General features: G+C 40.0%; 1 protein-coding gene across 3 annotated transcripts in view; it reads left to right on the plus strand.

Annotated features, from left to right (window-relative positions):
* Positions 1–964: 964 nt before the first annotated feature.
* The window catches only part of MAP2K5 (mitogen-activated protein kinase kinase 5), a 283,285-nt gene continuing 268,327 nt past the window's right edge, over positions 965–15,922 (plus strand). Inside the window, exons 1-2 of one of the 3 annotated variants that reach the window (XM_036736975.1) lie at positions 965–1,936; positions 7,801–7,849. In XM_036736975.1, coding sequence (XP_036592870.1) covers positions 1,802–1,936; positions 7,801–7,849 — 184 coding nt within the window. In that variant the 5' untranslated portion in view covers positions 965–1,801. The remainder of the gene's footprint in view (positions 1,937–7,800; positions 7,850–15,922) is intronic. The other 2 variants (XM_036736976.1, XM_036736977.1) reach the window with 2 other exon arrangements.

A 15,922-nucleotide genomic window follows, 5' to 3' on the forward strand; every position in this document is an offset into this window, starting at 1 on the left:
CAGTTATCGATAGGACTTTGAAAGACATGAAAAGCGAAGAAGTAAGGGAAAAAATTACAGGCGGTCATTGCCACACCTGTAATATTAGTGATTTAATAAGCATTGCGATAGAATTGTTAATCTATGAACGCTACTGGTTGTTTTTGCAACAGTTAATAATAGAGGAAGATGGTCCCTCCTCCGTCTAGCCTGCTAATCTGTTCTCTGCTTTAGCTTATGCTATTTCGGGGCATTCTAGAGGAGAAATAAGGTCACAGAAAGACCCAAGTAAGACTGGCTAATGCTGCAGGGAGGTGATGATCTTTCGGGTGTATGACGTGGGTGAGGAGGGGGAAAAAAAAAAGCTCAGTCGGGGTCTTAGATCTGAGACCGGGTATTTATTGCTGGTTTGATGGGAGTGGGCTGGGAGAAGAGGGAAGACAAGAGGAAATTTTAGGGTGGAAATAAAGTATCACAAAAGAGAGCGGTGCCCGCAGCCAGACATCTAGACCAGACGAAACCCTGGCTGAGCAAGAGCAAAGAGCACGAGCCATCCATCAGCTCGCTAGTCCTCCCCGGGTGCAGCCCCAGACTCAGCCCGCCTGGCTTGATCGCCAATCCCGGATAAGAGAAGGTCGGCAGGGCAGCACGCGGTTATCCGGGGCCCCGCAAACCAAGCTCACAGCCACCCAGCCAGACGAGCCTACGCGGCTTTCTCATGTTCCCAGCCGCGGCGCTCTAACGGGCCCAGGGCCCTTTCCACAACCCCTCCCCTACGTCTTCCCCACCCCCACCCACCCCCCGGGGACCCCAGCCAGCTGGGGACGGTGGCCTGAGCCCTTCGAATGCATGTGGGAGGGGCTGGGACTGAGGTAAAGGGAAGGGTGTGGGCTAGTGCCCTCTTCCAAAATGGCGCCAAGGGAGTCATTCCCACTGCTCTCGCCCGCCCCCCGGGTTCCGGCTCCGCGCGTTTTGGTTCCGGAGTAAAATTCCCTCTTCCCTCCCCCCACCCCCACTTCTTCCTCCCTTATCTCCCCCTCCTCCTCCTCCTAGTCCTGGGGCCGCCGCTGCCTCCGCCGCTGTAGCGGTCTGGAAACGCTCCGAGCTCGGAGCCGGCCACGGGCTGAGCCCACCAAGGGCCTCACACAGGGCTGGGAGGGAGCAGCGGCTCGGCTCGCTCCTCCTAGTCTCGCTTTGGCTTCCTCTTCCTCAAGGGGCACCGAAGCCACTTCCCCTGAGTCGTCCCCCCCTCCTCCCACACCGGGCTGACTCCCAGACCCCCTCAGCGGGGGCCCAGAGCGGGCCTCCCCCCCTCCTCACACGCCCCACCCCCCAACACAGATAACAGCCAGCACCCCTTCCCTCCTGGTCACCCCACTGCCCCACCTGTCCACACGTCCAAGGTGACCAGGCCCCCTTGCCCTGTCACCCCGACAGGGGCTCCAGGCGGGCTCTTCAGCCTAACCCCTCCCCCTCTAACAACTCCACATCACTCTGCCAACACCCCCTCCCCCATCCCCTCTTCCTCCCAACCCCCTCCCCCATCCTTCTCTCAACGCCTCCCTTCTTTCATCCTCCTAATCCCCCACTATCCTCCCTCCCCTCTCCTCCTTCTTTCTTCCTCCCCCTCCTTCCTCTTCCTCCCTGCCATCCCTCTCCCTCCATCCTTCTTCCCCGTTTCCATCCTTCTCCCTCCCCACCCCCGTACATTCATCATCTTCCCCATTCTCTAGCTTTTCACCCCATGTTCCCGCCCCCCAAAGGGGTGGTGAATGCCTTTCTTCCACCCCCTACCCCAAGGATGTGAGCCCAGTGGTCGGTAATGCTGTGGTTGGCCCTTGGCCCCTCTTATGCCATGGAGAACCAGGTGCTGGTGATTCGAATCAAGATCCCAGATGGTGGAGCTGTGGACTGGACAGTGCACTCTGGGCCCCAGTTGCTTTTCCGGGATGTGCTGGTGAGTGGTCAGCCCCGAAACCAAATCTCAGTCTGAGTGGAGCCCCTCTGAGGGGAGCATACTATTTGTACTTTTTAAAGGTCAGGGGTGGAGAATATGCGGCCTCAGGGCCACATGTGGCCCTCTAGGTCCTCAAGTGGGACCCTTTGACTGAATCCAAACTTCACAGAACAAATTCCCTTAATAAAAGGTTTTGTTCTGCAAAACTTGGACTTAGTCAAAAGTGTGCACTCAAGGACCTAGAAGGCCATGTAGCCTGGAGGCTGCAGATTTCCCACTCCTGGACTAGGTGCTTGGGGGCATTCTCCAACTCCAGCTCAGATCTTTACACTGTTTTCTTTTAATTGATGTGCCTTGGGGTAGAGGAGGGGATCTTTTTACTTCATATATTGTCTGTTAAGATGCTCAGAATACTTTTCACCTAGAATCATAACTTTACAGGTGGAAAGGATCTTTGGAATTGTCTGTTTTAACTTTGAATTTTACTTTTGAGTAAACTGAGGCCTAGAGAGGTTAAGTGACTTATATAATATTAGTCCCAGCAGAATTGGAAGTCGAGTCCTGGTTCAGAGGGCACCTTTAACATAACTCAGTGAAAAAAAGGCAGTGGGTACAGTAGTTTCTAAGTCTTTTGGGGTTGGGATGAGGTTCATTTTTCTGTGTATTCTTCACCCGTACCTAGTTTGGGGCCATATACACCACAGGTTATCTAGAAATACTCACTGGCTGCCATTCCATTGATGAATTAGATGCACTAATGACCATCATATGTCTTTGATTAGTGATCCTTGTAAATTGAGCTAAAGGTGTCAAAGGTTGGCAGTGTGCATAGCCAGATAAACCTTTTATGGTTCTAACCCAGTGTATGTGGCACTAGCATTGAACTGGGAATCTGGAGACCTAAAGTCTAGTTCTAGTTCTGACACTTGATGTGTGTCACTTTAGGCAAGTGACTTCACTGCCTTGGGCTTCACTTTCCTCATCTGTAAGAAATAACTCGATTGGATTAGCTCTAACATTCTATCATTCTGACTCCATTTGGTTAGGCCATGCCGAGGCCCACCTGAACTTAAGTGGCCATGAAATGTCGGGATATTTGTCCCCATAGTTTTCTTGAACATTGCCTTCTTAAGTTCATAGTCCCAAATCATGGGAAATAGTTCTATGGGAGAGCGAGATCATTTAGAGGTTAAGTGAGAATGCACATACAGGGGCATGATGGGGAAGACTAGAGGAGTGCAGTTTCTTGGGAAATGTAGAGATGTCTGGTCTGGGTGCCATTCTTAAATGGAGACTCTGGGAGGAGAAATGATAACCAGCGGGAGAGGAATAATTAAATTATTACTTCAGAATTGCCTTGGAACATAGTATGGTCTTTGGTATTAGAGGTGAGATTCCTTAGAACAAATGAATTGTAATGTGAGAAATTTATCCTTTGAAAAAATATACAGAAAATGTAATTTCATTTCACTAGTTCAATAAATATTATTTATTGTATGAAGAATATTGTGTGTAAAATTGATATTTTTGTCATCTTTAGTGCTTCCTTAGGTAGCAAATTGGGAACCAGGGCACAAATGTGGTTCCACCATCATTGTGATGAAAATAGTTTGTTTTAATCTTGTTCATTTGTTCAGTTTTTCATGTTTATTGCCCTTTTTGCAGTTTCACCTATAAATGTTCTTGGGATGATATGCTGGGTATGGGTATTTGGGTATGATGCTGATTTTTCAGGGGGAAAAAAAGTGTGTGTGTGTGTGTGTGTGTCAATAACTGTAATCTATGGTAAGTGAATTTTAAGATGTATAAAAGAGTGCTCCCTGAGGTTTGGGGAGGAAGGCCTTTACTGACCTAGATATAGGGAAAGTTTATGGAGGAAGTAACATTTGAGTTAAGCTTAAAGGCAGGGTGGGAATTTGGCAGGCAAATAGTGAAAGGGAGGAAATTCTGGTCATCATGGCAATATTGTGAGCAAAGAAATGGTGGTGGAAAGACACTCGACATAGTTTTGGGACAGATTGTAAGTCTGGGTAGTGTGTGTGGAAAGGAGGTAGGTAGTACGAGGAAGGCCCTGAGTCACAGGTAGAGGAGAACTCAGGTTTCTTCGAAAAATCAATAGATCTTATTATCATAGATCCAAAGCTGGAAGGGACCTCGGAAGGCATCTAGTTCATTTTTCTTATTTTACAATAAGGACAGTGAGGCCTAGGGAAGTATGTGACTTACCCAGTGTCATGTAAGTTGTGTCAGCAGTAAAATTTAAACCTGGGACTACCTCTGACTCTAATCACTGTGTTTCCGCAGTACTACCCACCTTCTTAAAGTTACCATAGTTAGTTTATGAAAGACTTTGATTTCTTTTTCAGACCACATTTTGTCGCCCTTTAGCCCCATTTTATGTAATGATTAAAGACTGGACCTATGATTTCACTGGTATGGGGAACTCTTGAGCGAGGAAACTTTCTGTACCAATGCAGGTCAGCGTCTTCTTTTCAATTTAGGGAGTTTTCTAGAGCTGAGATGTCAGACCCTTCCCCCATTGTGGCCCAAATAGATTAAACAGTAACTGGGACATATTTAACAAAATAAAAATGCAGTACAACATATAGATAATATTATTTTTTGATCTAAGTCAAAATGCAGCTTTCAGGAATCCTGTTTCTATTTGAGTTTGACACCACTGGCCTGACACCTAGGTGTTAAGAGTTGACCACGCTCACACAGCCAGTATATGTCAGATGCAGTGTCTTCCTAGCTTTGAAGCCAGCTTGTTATCTACTATTCTCTCTTGTCTCATCTTATATACTTTCAAGTTATACTTTGGCCAGTTTGTTTCCATTTTGCATTTTTATTTTTCTTAACATGATGTATCTGTTCTGTTCGGTGCTTATGCTAATGGATTGTTGACATCCTGGAATCATATAGTCAAGCTGTCTTGTCTGTTATTTACAAGTAAAAAGATGCCAAATTTGTTAGATAAAATACCACAGTAGTTATCTTTTACAACTGATGAATGACTGTGTAAGTAACAAGATTCCATTGCTTATCACAGGTCACTTTCATTCTCTATTGGCATACAACTGATTGTAATTTCTTAGAAGTTAAGATCTCATTACAGAATGGCTTTGGGTCTGTTAGACAGCTCCAGAATGTCCCAGTGTCCACTTACAGAGCTTACATTGGCCTGACAATACCTTATATCCTACATATAAGGTGAAAAGATTTGATTCTTCATACCAGATATGTTGGGTTTTTTAAAAAAGAGTATTTTACTTTTTTCCAATTACTTGTAAAGATAATTTCCAACGTTCATTTTTTGGAAGGTTTTGAGTATCAAATTTGTCTCCCTCTCTCCCTCCTTCTTCCCTAAGACAGCAAGCAATCTGATACAGGTCATACATGTGTAATCATGTAAAACATATTTCCACATTAGTCTGGATCTGTTCTTGAGAAGTTAGTCTTTCTCCTCTTAAGAGCAGATTGTGGCCTGAGAAGCAATGCTACTCTAGGTCTAAGGTGTCATGACAGTCTAAGATAATTTTCTTTTATTATTTTTTTGTATGGTTTAACTTTTCAGAAAAAAAATAAGTGTTGTAGATATAATCTTGTTATGCAAATTGACGCTGCAGCAGAAGACTCTTTAGTATTAGCTTTAGGAGAAAGTTGAGGTCATTCTGTTAATTGCCCTATTGCTGAGGCATGCTGCACACAGCCTTCAGTTAGCCTGCTGGCTAGTGACAGTTCTGGATGAGCCAGAGGAAGACTGTTTTAGCCCTGTGAATTGCTTGTGCTGTAACACTTCTCCAGTGAGTAAAGGTTTGGATCAGAGAAGAGGGGCAGAGATGGAAATGAGATTGGCAGTCTATTGTGTTGGACTTGCACACAATGGAATATCAAGTTTTCCAAAGATCCCTACATCCACTAGTTGTCACATAGGCTGTCTTCAAGCCATTCTTCGAATGCTTACTTTGTTATGGATGAAGCTGAGCAGCAGTATCAGATAATATGAACTTTAAAATTCCTGTACAAGAAAGGTAAATGTGGTTCATTGGCCATTAACATTTCTCCATTGTTCAATTAGTTAGTGGTATTTTTCAGTTGCTCTAAAGTAAAATAAAACAGTATCTTATACTTCGCCTACTGCAAGCCCCAAGATTATATAGTCTTTTACATTCTTTGTAAAATTTATTGGGATGGACCTTATATTTTCAGCACCATTGCTTTGTACTAGCTGTGTGACCTTGAACAAGTCACTTAATAGACATTAAGAGATTAAGTCTGAGTTTTCTCCTTTGTAAAATGAGGGTAATGACATATACAACATTTATTACATGACTTTTATGTTCCTGGGCAGTTAGTTAGGTGGTGAAGTGCTGAGCTAGGAGTCAGGAAGACTCATCTTCCTGAGTTCAAATCTGGCCTCAGACTTTTACTAGCTGTGTGACCCGGGCAAGTCACTTAACCCTGTTTGCCTCAGTTTTCTCATTTGTAAAATGAACTGGAGAAGAAACTGACCAAGCACACCACTATCTTTGCCAAGAAAACTCCAAATGGGGTCATGAAGAGTTGGACACAAGAAAAACAGCTGAACCATGTGCCTTCCTTACTGTACTGGGGTTCAAAAGAGATAATGCTTCCTGAACCAGTATTTCTGTGGCAAATCAGAGCCTGGTGCTTTTTAATTACTAACTGCTTTGACTGGCTAGTCACCTCAGATCTTGCCATAAATAACACTTCTATGACTGCATTTGCATGAGTTTTCTCTCATTAATCCCACATTTCTCCACTGTTGTAACATTTGGGGACTTGCTGTTTTCTTGTCCCATATTCTTTAGCTGAGATATACCTTCCCTACAATTTAAATTGCAATTCTATTATAAACATTGGCAAAAGACATGGGTATTAGTGGAGGGATGGGGAATATTATGAAAGCATTTTTGTTTTTTTTTTCTTGTTTCCTTTCTGGCTTTCTTCACATGTGCATCATCATGTTAAATAAATAATTCACTTTAGTTTGTGTTAAAAAAAAAGAGATAATGTATGTAGTATACTTTGTAAACCATTAAGCATTACTTTATACAATCTGTTAAGATCACTGTCATCTTGAAAGCCCAATTTTTGAATGTTTAGAGGGAATCTGGAATGACCTCTTAAGAGGTGGCACATCATCTGATCTTTAAAGGGAATGAGGGGCTTCAAAAGGTAGAGGCTATGAAGGCAAGCATTCTAAGCATGAAAGCAGGAGATGGGATGGAGGGGTGTGTGTGTGCAGAGGATAGTGTGAAAGGTTTTATGGAGAACAGCAAGTGAGGGAGTTTGACCAGAGCTCAGGAGAGTGTCGAATCACTCTCGAATCACTTCACCTCGTGAAGGTTTTCAAATATCAAATAGAATCTTTGTGGTTTATCCTAGAGTTAATGGGGAGCTTCCTGGGCTGACAGGTAACATTGTCATACCTGTACTTTCAGACTGTCAATGTGGCAGTTCAGAGGGTGATGGATTGGAGGAAGGAAAGCTAGATTTGGGGAGACCAGTCAGGAGACTGGACTGTAATTGCCCAAGCAAAAGATAATGATCAGGAGTGGTTGTAGGGTGAATGAATGAGGGACAAATGAATGAAAAGACATGTTTTTCTTTTAGTGTAGAGAAGATTTTTTTTGTACTTTTTTTCTTCATGGGGCAATTAGTGATTTAAATACTTGGATGTGAATAGATTGTGTTAAGCTATGATTATGAGTTAACATTTTTACAATTTAGGCAAACATTGAAACTATCTTTCCTGGGCTTTCTTAGTCATTGAGGTTTTGCCACATGTTGACAATTAAAAAGATGTCTAATTGTATCCTTTCTCTGTCCTTGTTTAGGATGTGATAGGCCAGGTTTTGCCTGATGCAACAACTACAGCATTTGAATGTGAGTATCGCTTGTATACTTTCTTTTTTTTTTTTTTGTATATTTCTGCAGTAATTCTTCAAAGGTTTTATAGCTTGTGTTACTTTTAAAACTGACAAATATAGAGTATTTATGATCATCATATGGTACATTTAAATATTTATAAATTAATGCAAGTTTAATGATGATACTGAACTGAGTAATATTTTCTTATTTAATCACATCTTGAGTGTGCATATTTCTACAATATAGCTTTAATTACCAACATGACCTTTATCTGCTCTTGCTTCTCACTGGAATAATATTGCTGGAACGAAATGAAAAGTGTAAACTACCTGTAGGCTGATGAATATTGATTAAGAGATTTTAATCCATTGTAGCTTTTAAAAACTGCAACAAAGTGGAGCTTTTAAACAAATATTGAATAGACTAACAGTGTTACGTCTGGCTTCTTCAGGGCCACTAGGTGGTGGCAGCAAACACATTGGATTTTTGGATTTGACTCTGGAATTGTCCTGGTTGGGCAGCAAGAGGAAGAGAGTTTGGGCACCAAGCAGGATACTAAATAAGAGGACCAACTTTAGGTACTAATTGAGGTAGAAGGCTCCCTAGGAATATATGGGGGCAAATGCAGACTGGAGCACATCTTAAATTCCAGATAGAGCGGAGCAGAGATAAGGTTAACAATTTCAGAAAATGTTGGTGACTATCATTGAAAGCTGGGATCCCATATGCAGAGTGATCTTGGGCGAGTAGAAATGAAAGTTATGTTTACTCAGCACTTCTTAATTCTTTCTATTGGCTATTTGAGCTTTCAAACCTAGCAAAGGTACATTTCATAAACATATGTTCAAAGCTTACTTGTTTCTTAATTGGCATCTTTAAAAATATATATATCAACTGTATTTCTGAATATGACCCTCTTCTTCACTCAGTGAGTGGTCCCTTGTACCAAAGAGTAAAAAAAAAAGTTCAACAAAACTAAGTTTCTTCAGTTTTTTCATTTGTATTAGCTTCAAATGGGTTACTTATACATAGATAGCATATATAGCATGTGAAAAGCTTACGTAAAGAGAAACTTGAATCTTTCTTTTTCTAAGACTGTATAGGCAAAGAAAGAAAATAAGTGCATCCCTCTGCCAGGGTGAGGACTTCCTCCCCCAACATAAGGCAAAAACAAAACTAAATATTGTAGGTAACTCTTAATTATCAGCCTGGAGATTATACGTTTAGAGATTTTCCGTGACAAAATTTTAACCCTTTTTTGATTTCTCTTTGCCTTATACCATACTCTTGAGTCACCTCCATTATGGCTTAGGGAATGAAGACTTTTAAAAAAAATATAAATCTACTAAGTAAATTTTCAGGGCAAAAAACCAATCAAAGCCAAACATAATTAGCATAATGATGCCAGATCCTATCTACCCCCTTCATTTTGCAGATGAGGAAACTGAAGCTCAGAGAGGTTAAAGTGTCTTCCTAAAGGTCACATATGTAGTAACAGAGCCCTGACTGGTAATCTAGTGATCTTTTACTACTAGGAATTCTTATCCTAGAGCCTATGAACTTGGGTTTTGTTTTTATTTAACAGTTTGATAATTGTATTTTAGCATAGTTAGTTTGCTTTGTAATCCCATGTATTTAATTTTATGTAGTTAAAATATTACTCTGAGAAGGAATTCATAGACTTCAATAGATTATCCGAAGGGTTTATGACATGAAAAAGTGTGGAATCTATATACTATACTAAATTGGCTCTCTGATGTTGAGTTATCTGCTATCTTGAATGATACCAGCTTATCTTCATCAGTAATGAAGTCAATTCAAAAGGTCACTGCACAATTGATTTATCTACACTGTGCTTATTAGAAGCAAACATGGAAGTTTTCACTCAGGGGTTTTAAACTAGAGGTATGCAGAGCAGAATTTATGGTTCCTTTTTGACATTTCACCTTTTGGCATTAGTTTTAGTGCTGAGCCTACACCCTAGCATAATCTCGAAGGAGGAATTTAGGTCCCTGAGACACTTACTAGCCTTGGACAAATCACTAAACCTTTGTTTGCCTCAGTTTCCTCATCTGTAAAATGGGGATAATAATAGTATCTACCTCCTTAGGGTTGTTGTGAGGCTCAAATGAGATAAAAACTGTTCTTAAACTAGCGCCTGGAACACAGTAAGTGCTAAATAAATGTTAACTATTATTATTAATTATATTTGCTTGGCAACTGGAAAAGACTGTTTCGTATGAATTGATCATTTACATAGAACATGGCAATCAGGCAGAGATACAGAAAACAACTTGATTTACTCAGCTTCCTTACATCTAGAGCCCATCTCGAAAGAGGACTGTATTTCCAGTTCTACTACTAAGTTACTGTGTGATACAGGGAAAGTCGTTTGACATCTATGGCCCTTTCTTTTTCTCACTTTTAAAATGAGCAGTTGAACTAAAATCCTTGGAGTTCTAAAATTCAATGGTTGTAAATATTATTTGTTGAGTGTTTCTATTCAGAAAGGGCATTGGGTTGGGCATCAGGAGAACTAGATTCTAGTCTTAGCTTAAATTAATTATGTAGCAAATAATATAGGATCATAGGATAAAATAAGTTATTTTTCCTTTCTGGGCCTCAGTTTTTTCATCTATAAAATGAGAAGGTTGAACTAAATTGTCTTTACAACATGCCAGTTTTTGAGTCTCTGGCACAGTCCACTTATAACATTTCCAATTGGGTTGAATGGAGTAGAGAATAATAGTTTAATAGAAGGGAACAGGACAAAACACTTGAGTAGTTTGAAATTCTCCTAAATAGTTCTTAACAATGTCCATGGTGCCTGGCACATAGTAAATGCCTATTTGATATATTGTTTGATACGTTGATTTATTGTGATATATTGTGAAATTTTGATATATTATGAAATTTCCAGAAGTTACACATCTATATTACCATCTAAGCCCCTTCCCCAAAATAACTTATGTTAGCTTTTGAATTATCTTCTATTTTCAGAAGTGCTCTTACTTCTCACAATTGACTGTTGGTAAATTTTGGTGTTGTATTGGTAAAGTTTTCTGTCAAAGTCCCAAGTTCTTTGGTTTCTTTAGTGACTGTTCTTTTGGTTCCTATATACTTGAAGGAGTAAAGGGAACCTTTCCTCTTTGTGATGCTGTTTCTAGGATGATGAAGGTCAGAATGATCCAGGCCTGTTGCCATTGGGCTTATCCTTTTTGCCTATAGTCCTGTTTCTCTACTCAGCCTCCCTTCTGGTTCTCCCAGGGACGAATGGTGATCATGCTTCCAACTTGCAGATAAATATCATAATCGCTCAGTATTATGTGTGTAAGGTGTTTGCAGGTTGGTGTCTACACTTGTAGTGAAAACTCGTTTGCGTAGGCAGTTACAGAAACCCTTGGTGAGGTTTCTAGTTTCATTAGTAGATTAATGAGTATTCAAGTGAATGGGGTGATAATAATCAGCAGTCTACACTAATGAGTTTCTCAGGAGGATCTACTGCCTGGTGCTGCTTTTCTCCAGGTTAGAAGTTTCTGTAAAATGGGTTTAGAATATGGAATTTCTGGACACTTAAAACTCCTGAAGTACTTGGCAACTGCAGAGATGTCTTAACCTTTTAGGAATTGCTGGCTTCTTCTCTTCCTTCTTGAATCTTACCATTCTGTACTCATTTCCCAGTGTACTCTGTACTCAAAGCTCTGAAGGATTCTGGTTTTGGTATTCTTTTTTTAAACCCAACTCAGATATTCGTTTGTGTGCTGGAACTATGTGGTCATTTTAAACATATTAAAAATTCTCCAAGTATTGCGAGTTCTTAAAGCTTACTAGAGAAAAATCTTTATTAACTCAGAATTTTGCAGAAAGACCAATCAGATACAATGAAAGTGTGCAGTTTAAAATAAAATTAAAAGAAATCCAGTAGTATAATTTTAATAACTGTATATATTAGAGGCAGCTAGCATATATTATTTAATACTAGGGGTAGCTAGGTAATACAGTGGATAGAGTGCTAGAGGGAGTCAGAAAGACCTGAATGAAATTCTTGCCTTAGCCACTTACTAGTTGTGACCCTGAGCAAGTCACTTAACCTCTCTCTGCCTCAGTTTCCTCATTTATAAAATGGATACTATTAGCCCCTTCCTCCCAGGGTTGTTGTGACAATCAAACAAGATAATCTATGTGATTGTTGTTGTTCATTTGTTTCAGTCGTGTCCCCATTTGGGCCTTTCCTGGCAGAGATACCGGAGTGGTTTGCTGTTTCCTCCTCCAGCTTATTTCACAGATGAGGAAACTGAGGCAAACAGTGTTAAGTGAACTGCCCAGAGACACAGAGCTAGTAAGTGTCAGAGGCCGGATTTGAACTCAGGTCTTCCTGACTCCAGGCCAGGTGCACCACTTAGTGCCCAACATATGTAAGGCACTTTGTAAAGCTAAAGGTGTTATATAAATGCTACCTATTTCAATGATTACAAAGTCAAATGCATATTAATAAGGTAGATTAATAAACAGATTACAATTAAGAATCTGCCATATTTTACATAATAAGGGGCAGCATGATGCAGTGGATAGGGTACTGGCCTGGGAGTCAGGAAGACCTGGGTTCAACTCTCACCTCTGACGTGTCTTGGCTGTGTGACCTGGACAGGTCATTCAGTCTTTTACCCACACACGCATGCACATGCATGCACATCTTTTTTATTTTGTCCCTAGTTACATATTAAAATAATTTTAAAACTTTTTTTAAATTTCAAGTTCCAGATTTTATCCTTTCCTCCCCTCCCCTCTCCCTGAGATAAGCAATCAGATATAGGTTATTCATGTACAATCATGTAAAACATTTCTGTATTAGTCATTTTGTACAAGAAGACTTGAATAAAAGAAAAAAGAATGAAAGAAAGAAAGTGAAAAATATGCTTCAGCATTTATTCAAACAATATCAGTTCTTTTTCTAGAGGCTGATAGTATGCTTCACCAGTAGTCCCTTGCGATTGTCTTGGATCACTGCAGTGCTGAGAATAGTCAAGTCGTTCACAGTTCCTCATCCTTCAGTTTTGCTGAAGGATGTGTACAACTTTCTCCTGGTTCTCTTCTCTTCAGTTTGCTCAGTTCATGTAAGTCTTTCCAGGTTTTTCTGAAATCATCCTGCTTGTCATTTCTCATAGCACAATAGTATTTTAGCACAATCATATACCATAGCTTGTTTAGCTGTTCCCTAATTCATGGTTATCCTTTGGATTTCCAGTTCTTAGCTACCACAAAAAGAGCTGCTATGAATATTTTTGTACAAATAGGTCCTTTCTCTTTTTTTTCTTTTGATGTCTTTGGGATATAGGCCTAGCAGTAGTATTGCTGGATCAAAGGTTATGACAGCACAGTTTTATAGCCCTTTGGGCATAATTTCAAATTGTTCTCCAGAATGGTTGGATCAACTCACAACTCGACCAACAGTGTGTTAGTGTCCTAGTTTTTCCACATCCCCTCCAACATCCATCATTTTCCTTTTTTATCATATTAGCTGATGTGATAGATGTAAGGTGGTAGCTCAGAATAGTTTGATTTGCATCTAATCAATAGTGATTTAGAGCATTTTTTTTCATGATTATAGATAGCTTTGATTTCTTTGCCAGACAACTTTATAAGACTATAAGTTGTAGAAAGTGGACTCTTCTTATCATGACTTTCCTTCATTGGTGAAAATCACAAATGTGCTTTTAAAAATTATATAACAATGTATTACACCTATTCAAGAATTCATTGTGGGACCCAGAATTTGAAGGATAGAGATAAGGACTGAAACTGTGATTTCAATGGTATTGGGACCCTCTTTAAGTGAGGAAACTCCCTCACTAATGAAAATTAGCAACTTACATACAATCTTCGAGAGTTGGCTGAAGCACAGAGAGGTTGAGTGCCTTGCCCAGTGTTACATAGCCAGTATGTATCAGAGATGGGGCTTGAACCAGACTTTGAGGCTCTCTCTCTATACACGGTGCCACAATGCCCCTCTTAAGGCATCTTAACCAGATGTTGAAACTAGTCTTATTTCTTGAATCCTTGATTTAAAGTAACTGCTCTAACTGGATTCTCCTTATTTGTGAGTATGACCTTGAAAATTTCTAGAAAAAAATTATTTTGTGTTCTGTAAGATTCACATATAACTTCTCTGAATCATCACAAATTTGGTTGTACTGAAATGACTGAGATGTTACAGTATTAGGGATGCATTTTGTGGGGGAAGGTATCCCTAATAGTTGTTCCTAAATCCTGCAAAAGTAAGTTAAGAGGGCAAGTCAAGCACTGGTTTCTTCTGGATTTGTTATTGGAAATTTCTGGAATTTAGAGATGCCCTGGATCAGGTGTTAATTATCTGAAATGTAGCATGATATGGTTTGAAAGGGGACAAGACTTGATGATTCTTAGATTCAAGTCTCCTTCTCTGACTATGGGCTTTCCTTCTGATTGTTCTGAAACTTGGTTTCACCATTTAAAACTGGGGAGAGTAATTCTCGTACCATCTTCTTGCAGAGTTGTTTTGCAGAAAGCATTTGCGCTCTCTTTCTCATGCACAAATGGTGAGTTACTATATTTGGTTATTGTAAGGAGAGTTCAAATGGGTTTCGGTGCTATAGGAAGAGAATTTTGTTACATTAGCTATTTTAATTTTTGGATGAATTTATTTGGGATCTTCTTTGTAAGGATCTTGTAGCTCCTCATTCAAACATAGGAAATGACAAAATCAGGGGTTCACAAGGGTTTTGTGGCTTGTCCAAAATAATAAGATTTGACAGTGGAAATTGGAAGCTCCAGTCATGACCTCATGATGGTAGCCAACACCCGAGATAAACTGTCTACTTGGGAACTTTTCTAGGTTCTGGTCTTTGGCTTCCCTAACTTCTGTAGCAGTGTTTTCCTTTCTTTTCTCTCTTTGGAAAATGAGTCTCCTCTGGTTTTCTAATTGATTCTCAACTGGCATTGAAGGTTTGTAACAAAGGATGTTTAATAGATAACCTTAATTTTCTGTTCGTTTTTGTGTCTAGATTCCTTTTATATGTATCTCCTGAGATTCACGGCCACTTGGCTAGGTGTGTGTTTTGCTCTTAGCCCCATAGCCTCTGCTGCTATTTATATAGTTAGCATTATGTTTGCCATTTTTACCGCCCCTTTACCTGAGGCTGCCTTTCTTCTACTATTGGGCCTTTATGTTCTTTTTGTTTCTCTTTTGGATTGCGTGTTGCTCCAAATAAAATCACTGACAACATATGGCCTGTTATGATTCTCTTTTCCTAAACTCTGCCATTTTGTATATTTGTGACACACTGCAGATTTTGTGAAGATTGCTTCATAATATTTGTTTACCATCTGCTGCACTCTATTTGGTATCTTGCTAGGATTTTTTCCTCCATTTTAAGTGACATTAACAAAATCCAGCCAGTACATAGACTCTCTGGTTCTACTTTTGCTTCCCTAATGTGCTGGAAAATCATATTACTGTGCTCCAGGCAACTAGAGAAGCCTGGAATTCTGGTTGTAAACCAGTGTATCAGATTATTCCCCTCCCCTCCATTTTTTTTTTGGTCATATCCAGTTATGCTTTTTGGTCAGATGGTAAAGAACTTCCATGTATAAGGCAAAAATAGTTTAAAATACTCAGATGATTTCCCTTCACTTTTCTTCGTTTGCTGCCATACTAGACTGTGTTGGATAATTGAAAGATTATGAAATGGGAGTCGAGAAACCTTGCTTCTAGTCTTAATTCTGTCATATAGTAGCTGGGTGACCTTGTAGATGTCACTTCAACTCTGTAGACCTCAGTTTTCTCATCTATAAAATGAGAAGATTGGATTAGATGATCTCCAAGTCTCCTCTATCTCTAACATTCTATGATCGTTCTGTTTTTCAGTAAAACCTTTTAGTACCATGTATTGTACCTAAATATATTTTCATGATTTTTGTGCTGTTGTTGTTGGGTTGTTTCAGTCATATCCAACTCTGTGACCCAATTTTGGGTTTTCTTGGCAAAGATACTGGAGTAGTTTGCATTTTTTTTTTCCAACTCATTTTACAGATGAAGAAACTGAGGCAAAC

Source organism: Trichosurus vulpecula, chromosome 8 (genome assembly GCF_011100635.1).
Source record: "Trichosurus vulpecula isolate mTriVul1 chromosome 8, mTriVul1.pri, whole genome shotgun sequence".
Classification (NCBI taxonomy): Eukaryota; Metazoa; Chordata; class Mammalia; order Diprotodontia; family Phalangeridae; genus Trichosurus; species Trichosurus vulpecula.